Here is a 10,043-nt window from a genome sequence, read left to right as displayed (position 1 = left end):
TATCTCGGATACATGATCCAGGAGACCACAATATCTCGGATACATGATCCAGGAGACCACAATGTCTCGGATACATGGTCCAGGAGACCACAATGGAATGATGTTAAAAATGTTGTGGAAACCAATACAGATAGGTAACAGTCCCAATAAACTGAAGACAAGAAGATACCAAAACCCATAAAGCCCACTTTTCTATGTTGTGTGGTTGCTGTGTTAGTTGCTCAGCTGCATCCTACTCTTTTGACCCCATGGACTGTAGCCCACCAGGCTCCTCTGTCAATGGAATTCTCAAGGCAAGGATAGTGGAACAGGTAAGCCATTTCCTTCAACAGGGGATATTCCTGACCCAGGGATCAAGCTTGGGTATCCTGCATTGCAGGTGGATTTTTTACTATCTGAGCCACCAGGGGAGCACCTTATATATGTACAAGCCCTTATTACCAACTGCCAGCAACAACCTAACAGCCAAAACGTGCTATGCCTGCTTCAAAGTATTTCAAAATGCACTGAGTCGAACCTTTCTGTATCACCTGGATTTTACTTTAATGATCTTTTAATTCCATCCTCACGGAATCATTACTGTGAGATGATTCCTAATGAACAGACATTATAATTTGAGTATTACAGGGCTTCTTCTGCCTCTACATTCTCCTGTGGGTATTCACAAAGGTCATGCACAATTCTTACCCACATGTTTCTAATTCCACCCATTTCTCCACACATAAGCAGCAAATACATGATAAAAACAGTCTCTAATTTTAAAAAGAACAAATCATTCTGGAACTTTCAGTATTTAAATTATCTTAATTTGCTGTCAAAGGGTGTCTCACAACTGATCAGTATGTCAGTGTGTCTCAACAAACTAGTCAAGTACTGCTATTCTGGTAGAATGTAAAACATAGCAGAAGCAACTTTTTCTTTTTTAATTTACAACATTTTCAACAAAAGCGGATTACTTATAAAAGTTCAGAATCATTAGAAGTGAACATCTTATTAAAAAGCATTCAATAAAAGCCACTATAAAATATTTTTATAGACCTAATGTGAAAATTGCCCTTTAAGAAAGACTGTCATTTATCAAAAAGACCAGATGAATAAATGACTAAAGTAAAAACTGTCACAGTTTTAGCCTTTGCTCTCAGATACAAAAGCAAACCTTCTAGCATTTTCTCTATTTCTTCTCAGCTGTGAGAGGCACTGGAAAAGGAGTAAATAGGCTGCTTCCTAACTTGAAATTTCAGTCCATAAGGTAGCCTTAATAAAGAGTATGTCTTGCAGAGAATACACAGACTTAAAAAGTTAAACCAAGTAAATCCTAATGGTTGTATTTATTATCCCTGGTTTCATGCAATACAGCCCTCAAATAACCATGGAACTCTAAATGCAAGCAATGTTACAACCCCATCTACTGGAGAGAGGCAAGTAACTGAGTCAATTTTTAATTAAGGTATCCTTTGTGAGCCTTTTAAGAACTAATGCCATGGAAATCCATATAAAAATACTTCAAAACAGTAAGAAAGTCTTACCTACATCTTTTCGTCCTGGTTTGTCAAAACGTCTGTCACCCCTAGAAAAGGTAAGATAAAGTTTCAAAAAAAACATGAGAGTAATACAAAGATTTCCCATCCATGACACCCACTTTCCTATCTTTAACAGCATTTCCTTTTCAAATTATAAAACAAATATATGGTTTTTGCCTAACATTTGGAAAACACAGAAAACCACAAATATGAAAACAAAAATGTCCAATGTCTCACCTACCAAAAGCTAGCTTTATAGACCCAGAAACTTTTTTTTATTAGGTACATTTCTAATTAAATTCATGTTTTACTTTAGGTATCTGCTGTACAGAGCTTTATATACTGTTTTCAGAATGTGTTTTTACACATGATTAAATATTCTCAAACTCTTCCTAACTTTTATGGACAAGGCTTCCTTGGTGACTCAGAGGTGAAGAATCCACCTGCCAATGAAGGAGACACGGGTTTGATCCCTGGGTTGGAAGATCCCCTGGAGGAGAAAATGGCAACCCACTCTGGTATTTTTGCCTGGGAACTCCCATGGACAAGAGGCTGGTTGGGCTACAGTTCATCGGGTCAGGAAAGAGTCAGACATGACTTAGTGACCAAATAACTACCGTGTGGGTATGCCATTATACATTGAAATTAAGTTGTTTGGCTTATTTCCCATTGTTCTATATTATAAATATTATCACATGGACGTCTTTGTATATTATCTGTGCAACTGCCTTTGCTCATCTTGAAAGACTTCATATAAAGTCACAAGCAATATAGAGAAGATGCTTTGATTAACAGCAACAAACAATAAAATGAAAATGCTTCTCACTGATACTAATCAAATAGCATACCTAATTAACTATTAAATATCCATGCAGGGACAAAAATATTAATGTATTTATCTAGAATGCTTCTTCCTTTAAATAAAGATCATTTAAACACTTCTAATATAACTCTTACTTAATTAGTAACATTTTTTGAAAAATGCAACTCTGTAACTATACAAAGAACGTTCTCCTCTGCAGACAGCAGAGAAGAAATGCTTTTACACCAAGAATCTTTACCCCAAGACTTGGCTCCTCCAGTTACCTTTCCTCCCAGCTCTGTGACCTGTGCATTTCCCTGCCGCCTCCTCGGCCAAACACCCCCTCTACTTCATCAAAGCTTCTTTGGTAGAAACCACATTCACCTCTGCCTCTGCCTGAAACAACAACACAGAGAAAATGATGGTCAGATGTCAACATCCGGCACAAGCTGAACACCAAACATTCATCTCTGAAGTGCTGTCTATATACGAAGCAGGATATCTACATTTAATATTTAGCAAGGCCCACTGAATCTTTACCAGTGAGACCAATAACGGCAATGACAGCAGTGAAGTAGCCAGACCAGAGGCGGATATAAAAAAAAACAAAACTGTGTAAGAGTACCAGTTCCAGTCCTGAACAAGAAAAAGTATCAACATCAAGCTCCTTAATAGAAAACGCAATAGAAAATTCTAAGATCAGTAAACCATTATGACAAATCAAACCTTCTATTGGATTATTTTCAATAAAAATAGAAAATGTGAGGAGTTTGAGAAGAGAGCAGACAAAGTAAAAAACTAGGCATAAATATTAATTTCTTTAACTCCATAGAAAGGATAATTTAATAGGGTCAACTAAACTATCAATTTTGTGAACTAACTTCTTAAAGAATATTCCATACCAACCAAAGGCACTCTTTCCCATTTGCGCAAATCTTGGAGAAAACTATCAGGCAGCATTAAATTCAAACCACAGAGCCGGAAAGAAACTGTGCATGCAGGAATTTACAGAGGCTCCAGTGGCTCAAATGCACACTGGCCTGTTACTGAAGGCAATCTGATTACATTTATCAAATTTGACTCAACTTTCTAATTAGAATTTATCTTAATAGAAAAACTTGCACAAATATGCAAATATATATATATGGAGATTTTTGTTGCAAATTTTTGAAAAACAGAAACATAAATCAGTAAAGGACTGGCTAAGTAAATTTTGATCCAACAGTTCAGTAGAATACTAGGGAGCCACAAAAGAAAAAATACTGTCATTAAAAGGAATCTACATTATTCTGCTGAACGACTAAAGCAGGCCAAAGAGCAATACATTAAAAAAAAATTACAATGTATATAAATGATATGACTGCATAGTTAGGATCAAGAAGGATATAAATCCAAATGCTGCATCTGGGGGCAGGAGGCAATATGCGCTTTCAGCTTTATACTGCCTGTGCACTGTGAGGATTTCCCAACTAATGTGCGCCATCTGTATCCAACACACAAGTTGAAAACTGAGGGGAGGTGGGTAAAAATTGTGCCTAGGCATGTATTTATACCTAGATAAAATCTTAGCCATTATCCCCAACTCACTTCTCCAACAGTAAAAAACCACCCAAGGAAAAATGATGAATCTTGAATAAAAGAATGAATGTATTCCAAAGCTAAATACAACTGAGTTAAATAACTGTTTCAAATATCCATACAGTATTTTTACTTTCTAGCATCACTTATCAAGAATTGACTCAGAATACAATTATACTTCTATATGATCTTATGATGGAATACAAGAATAATGCATAATTTTATGTATGTAATCATAGAACAATGATATCTTCTTTAGTCTAAGTATCAATATCTTCATCTGTAAAATGGAAGTGAGGACTAGAGTTGAACTATAATAATCCTGGTAACTTTTACCTTCCAGTTGTATCAAGTTAACTTCAACTTAATGTACAGTTTTGTACCTCTATCCTTTAGGAAATGTAGATGTATTATTTAAGATCTATCTTAAAACAGTCTGATACAAACTGTTAAATAACACTGTGGTGATATTTACAAAGATATTTTTAGAGAGAAAGAAAAAAGTCCCCTGTCCTTTTAGAGAACAATTTTGTCAAGAAAACCATTAAGTACATAGCACCCTGAAAAGTATTTTATTCTGGAAACATGTGAATATGAAAAACAGTGTTCAAAATTTGCCAGAAAAATAAGCAAACCACAAAATATTTCCTGCCAGTTATGACTAGCATTGGCACTGGTCCTCCTTATGAGCCCAAAGCTTTATAAGTGGGCACAAAAAAAGAATCTGATTCTAGAGCTTTCTGGCTTGTAAAACATAAGGAACACTCTTCAAAGTGCAAGGCCCATAATCATCCATAAAAGTAGTTCCCATATGAGGAGAAGCAAGTAAATATAACATGGAGAATCTTTCATAAAGTTAAATTTAAATGACTGTCCTAATCTCTGAGATTTCACCCTCTTCTTTGGGGGGATTAAAATATACCTCCTTTAATAATGAGGAAGACAGTGGCTGACAATTGTATAGATACGCTTTACTGTTAAACATCTTCACCAGATAAAATAAAAAGATGACAAATTCAAGTTGTTTCCCTGTTCATTTATTTAAATGTTACTGCTTCTGTTTCCCTGTTCATTTATTTAAATGTTACTGCTTCATGATATTCAGAAGTATGAAAGTCAGTTGATTTTCACAACAAACTTCTCTCAAGCTGGAAAGAGCCAGGACAATCATCTGATGTCAAGGTCTGCTAGTGCCAAAAAAAAAAAAAAAAAAACAAACCACACTAATCACTATTTATTTAACCAACAGGTTAAAATTAAGCTGTAACTGAAGAAAACAAAACCACAGATTAAAGGTCTCATGAAACCAATAAGAATCACAGTTGGGACAATGGTGACAGAATTATTTCTTACTAAGTCACTTCATTCATTTAACTAGTTTCATGTCATCCATTCATATCAATGTTAATTAAGTCACTGCTTTTATTACAGTATTTATCTTTCATACAAGTCCCATTTAAATTCTGAATGTAAGAGTTCTATCCTATGTGATAACAATATTCACTTCAAACCAGAAGGCAGGAAGAAATTAATCAACCCTTCATCAGTTTCTAGACCTGGAATTTTTTTTAACACCTATTTAGAGATTGGTTGGTATTTGCAACACACAACACTGGTGGTCACTTGAGGAACAAAAAACAGCTGCTGTGGGCCACACTTCTTAATTAATAAGACCTCTCACCGTCATGCCCTGAAAAGCACTAGAGGAAAAGCTCCCCAAGGGCAACCTCTTCTCAGTGTGAGCCCATTGCAGAAAAACCCAGGCAACATCCAAGGAGCAGGCCACAGTCACCCTCAGAACACCATCATCACAGCACCAAGAAGCACAGATCTCAGACGGTTTCTGGACCAACAGAACCTAACTGCGTTTGGGAATCTAAATGGCCTATGGACCTTCTGAAACACACATGCTTAAATCTCACCACCCAGTATATTCTGCTGCAGATATTATTTCCTGTTGAGTTTTACAGATGATTCTAACAACTCTCCAGGTTAAAAACCACCATTCTAGAGACTGACAAATTCAGAAGGAAAACACATGGACAACCTAGTAACAGCACTTGATCTACAAGTAGAGTTTCAGTTAACCTCTTCATTATTCAGAACAGTTGCCTTCCCACATTCTGGATGAAACCCCTTTACAGGAAGGCACAATTTAATACAGTCTCTATAAAGAGTGGGCATAAATCACTCTATTCATAAAGCATAACTTTAAGAATTTAGATACTCCACATTCATGATCATGCTACCCTGGACGGTGCAATTTGTGGAGGCAATGGTTTCTTCTTTTTGCAGACATCCAATTCTTTCAAAAGCACCTTTTAAAACTGCAAGGTATGTTGAGACTTCTGCTATGACTTAGCCAACTTAGAAGTAAAAGCTCAAATAAATATTTATATTGCAAACATTAAGAATGCCCTTAAGGAGCAGAAGATCAACAAACTCCAAGTAGGGAGAAGATATCAAAGAACAAGTAATATCAATTATTCTTCTAAGAAAAGACAAATCTATAATACAAAACTACAGATTATATAAAGGACTGTTGCATAAATTTTTCTTTCTTCTGCACCCTAAAAAGGTCTCGTACTGAGGAGACGGCTTTTACAAAAGCCTCTCTCTGGCTGGGGACACTCCTGGCACATGGCCTTATATGGAGACCCGAGTCACAGAGGCCTGCAGGGACCTGGGTGCCACTCCAGCAGCCAAGTCACTTCAGGGAACCCTGGCTCTCACAGCGTAAGGTCCCCTGGGGGTGAGGAACATGGATCATGAATATTTGCCAAAGAGAATTAGGACCATCTAGAATCATTCACACTCAAGTCTCTAGGCTCAAATCACCCTCTTCTACTCCAAACCAGGGGTTGTGGAGTAGATACACTGAGAAATGGTTCCGAAAACAAATATTCAGGACATTTATTATGCAGTTAATGTCAAAGGACAGTTTTGGAAAATCAAATATCGAAATATTTTTAAAGTGATTTATTTATTTCCCTCTTCTCTCTCTCCACCATTCCGTTATTACTTTTTTTCCACATGAAAGCTCACCTCGCCCTCGTGAAGAACTTCGACCTCTAGGAGCCCCCACCACTGTTCCTCCTCCTCCTCGTCCTGTCAATCGCAGGACAGCAGCACTATTTACGGACATGGAAAAGTTTCTCTGCCAAAAAAAGAAAAGAAAGAAAAAAAAAATGGATATAACAGATAAAACTGCATGTTGTTCCTCACCATCTCCCACAGCATCTATAAACCGGCATCTAATGACTACTAGCGATGAGAAACAATCACCACGTGGCACACTAAGACATTCCAAAATCTGGTTTTAGCTGAAAATTTTTAACTAATATTTCAGATCAACAAACTTGAACAACCAATGCTTACACCATGTTAGGTTCTGTACGTACCCAGGAGGCGGCAAGATACGTATGCATCCTCATAATAAACAGAGAATACGCAGTAAAAGAGATCTGGTTTGAAAGGGTTCTTTAACTACTGAAAGGTGGAAATGAGCGGGCGTCACAAAAGGTCTGAATCAACAGTTACAGGATAAAGAAAAAAATATTGATCATTTTGCCTCATTCTGCTCATCAATGTGAATTAGCAACTCCAACTAGTGTTTAATAGAATGACAGGTATCAGGGATCAATGGGGAAAGGCAAAGTAAGAAGTGGGTAGGGGAAGAGAATGCTTGAGGAATAAACAAAATCCCAATCACTTGGTCATTAGCCTTCATTTGCACCCATAGTCAATGTGGAAAAGGGTCAAATATGACAAGAACAGTAGTGAGTGGGCATCCTTCAAACATGAAGAGGGGACACAGGAAGACAGGAGGTCTAGGATTCAAAAATAAGTTTAGTCGATATTTCTGGATAAATGGAACACACAGGGCTTAGGAAAAGGTAAAGCAGGAAGCAATTATAAAAATACTGGAAAATGATCTATGAAATATAAAAATCCTAGACATGTGAAACAATTTAATGAGACAGTTTTAAACCCCAAAACTTGGAATACATCTTTACCTGAATACTTCCTATCACTCGGACTTCTCTGATAGCTCAGTTGGTAAAGAATCCACCTGCAATGCAGGAGACCCCAGTTTGACTCCTGGGATGGGACGATCCACTAGAGAAGGGATAGGCTACCCACTCCAGTATTCTTGAGCTTCCGTTGTGGCTCAGCTGGTAAAGAATCCGCCTGCAACGCAGGAGGCCTGACTTCGATCCCTGGGTTGGGAAGATGCCCTGAAGGGAAAGGCTACCCACTCCAGTATTCCGGCCTGGAGAATTCCATGGACTATACGCAAAGAGTCGGACACAACTGAGCAGCTAAGCACAGCACAGAACCTAAAAAACATCTGTGCAAAAATGCAGTGGTATGGTACAGTGTGGAAAACACAGCTTCAGCATGGCTGCAGCAAGGGTCCTCTGGACAGAGAGAAAACAAGTGAGGCTTAAAGTACACAAATTCGGTAGCAGCTAACTGAATTTCAGGGAAGTAAAATTCTGTAATTCAACTACTTCTTTTAAGTCCAAATTGTTTCCACTGTGTTTGGATTCAAAATCAAATGAAATATGATATTCCTATTTTAAAGAAATCAACATGTAATTTTGGTTTGAAAAACTTCTGCTTTCATTACTAAATTTCTTGTTTTAATATATGGGTGATTTTCTCCTCATTACCTGTCACTATTTGTCTTTATCAGAACTATATTCAATAGAATTTGTTCAGGTAAACTTTAGAAACTTATTTTTTCCTTTGACTTTTATAGGCATATAATGATACAATCAAGTAACTTCACAACGTGAAGACCAAGATGTAATTAATAATGGAAAACTAGAGGCAGATACCAAACTTAATACTTATTTCAAACTGTATTTTAATAAAAATTATTTTTAAGAAAAGCTAGTTGAAACAAATGCATTAATTTATCTCGGGGCACACAGTAAACAGCAGTGTTGCTGAATAACTCTTCTGGGATCACAATTAAGCAAGACTGTGAAATCCCAAAATCTAGATTCATGTATTCTAATACTGGAAAAATAGAAGTCAGTGTTAAATGTACTGTACATGCCAGAATCTGACACTGTTGAATACCTCATAACCAAAGTATTACATGTATGAAACTCAAACGCACCCATCTACAGGGTTCAGGGAAACTCATATGCTTTCTTTCACACATCCTAACACATTGCAGCTGAAAGTAGAAGTTGGTATAATCTCTGAAAGGCAATATATATACTTATCAGATACATTTGTCAAAGTATATTTTAATGTCCACACCTTTTGACACAACAATTTCTCTTCTTACACATGTGAAAAATAACATAAGCAGAAAAATTTTAACTGCAGTACTGTTTGTGAAAGCAAAAATGGCAACTGGCTAAGTATCAATCAAAAGGAGCTGATCTAAAAATCACGGCTATCTACATAGGGAATTCTACACAATTTTTTAAAAATATGAGGCAACTCTTACTTATTAGGGTTAACCATACAAATTGGCTTCCCTGGTGGCTCACTCAGTCAAGAATCCACCGACAGTGCAGGAGATTGCATGCAACAGAGGAGATGGGTGAAAGCTGAGTCAGGAAGATCCCCTGGAGGAGGAGATGGCAACTCACTCTAGTACTCTTGCCTGGGAAATCCCATGGACAGAGGAGCCTGCCAGGCTACAGTTCATGGGGTCCAAGAGTCAGACATGACTCAGCAACTACATCACCACCACCATCATACAAAACTGCTAATATTCAATCATTTCTGATCCAGAAAACCATAATTTCATACAGTCAGCCTAACAGGCAAAGCTGGAGTGAAGTGCATGGAGAGGTTAGACTGCCCGAGACTGAACTGTGGATCTTTTACTCAACTCTGTGCCTCATTTCCCTCGTGCATAAAATGTGAAAAGGAATCTACTTCGTGGACTGTTGTAAGCACTTAACACATTAAGCAACAAGTAATTAGAACAGTGACACATCTTAAAAGTTAAATAAATATCTGTCATCTCCCAAATAGATGCTTAGGTAAAAACAGTGTAGAACTGTATGCATAGCAGGCGTGCACGCTCACGTGTGTGCATTTTAAACAACAGATACAAAAGTAACTGCAGTTGTACTAAATAGCAGCCGTGTGTGTGTGTCTTAAAGAATAAA

General features: G+C 37.2%; 1 protein-coding gene across 3 annotated transcripts in view; it reads right to left on the bottom strand.

Moving 5' to 3' along the window:
- The window catches only part of GIGYF2 (GRB10 interacting GYF protein 2), a 133,079-nt gene that overhangs the window by 75,065 nt on the left and 47,971 nt on the right, over positions 1-10,043 (bottom strand). For all 3 annotated transcript variants that reach the window (XM_040231776.1, XM_040231775.1, XM_040231777.1), the window contains 3 exons: positions 6,946-7,057; positions 2,607-2,718; positions 1,527-1,567 (listed from right to left, as the gene is read on the bottom strand). In XM_040231776.1, coding sequence (XP_040087710.1) covers positions 1,527-1,567; positions 2,607-2,718; positions 6,946-7,057 — 265 coding nt within the window. The remainder of the gene's footprint in view (positions 1-1,526; positions 1,568-2,606; positions 2,719-6,945; positions 7,058-10,043) is intronic.

Source organism: Oryx dammah, unplaced genomic scaffold, assembly GCF_014754425.2.
Source record: "Oryx dammah isolate SB20612 unplaced genomic scaffold, SCBI_Odam_1.1 HiC_scaffold_28, whole genome shotgun sequence".
In the NCBI taxonomy this organism is placed as follows: domain Eukaryota; kingdom Metazoa; phylum Chordata; class Mammalia; order Artiodactyla; family Bovidae; genus Oryx; species Oryx dammah.
This window is presented reverse-complemented; position numbering and strand designations above follow the sequence as displayed.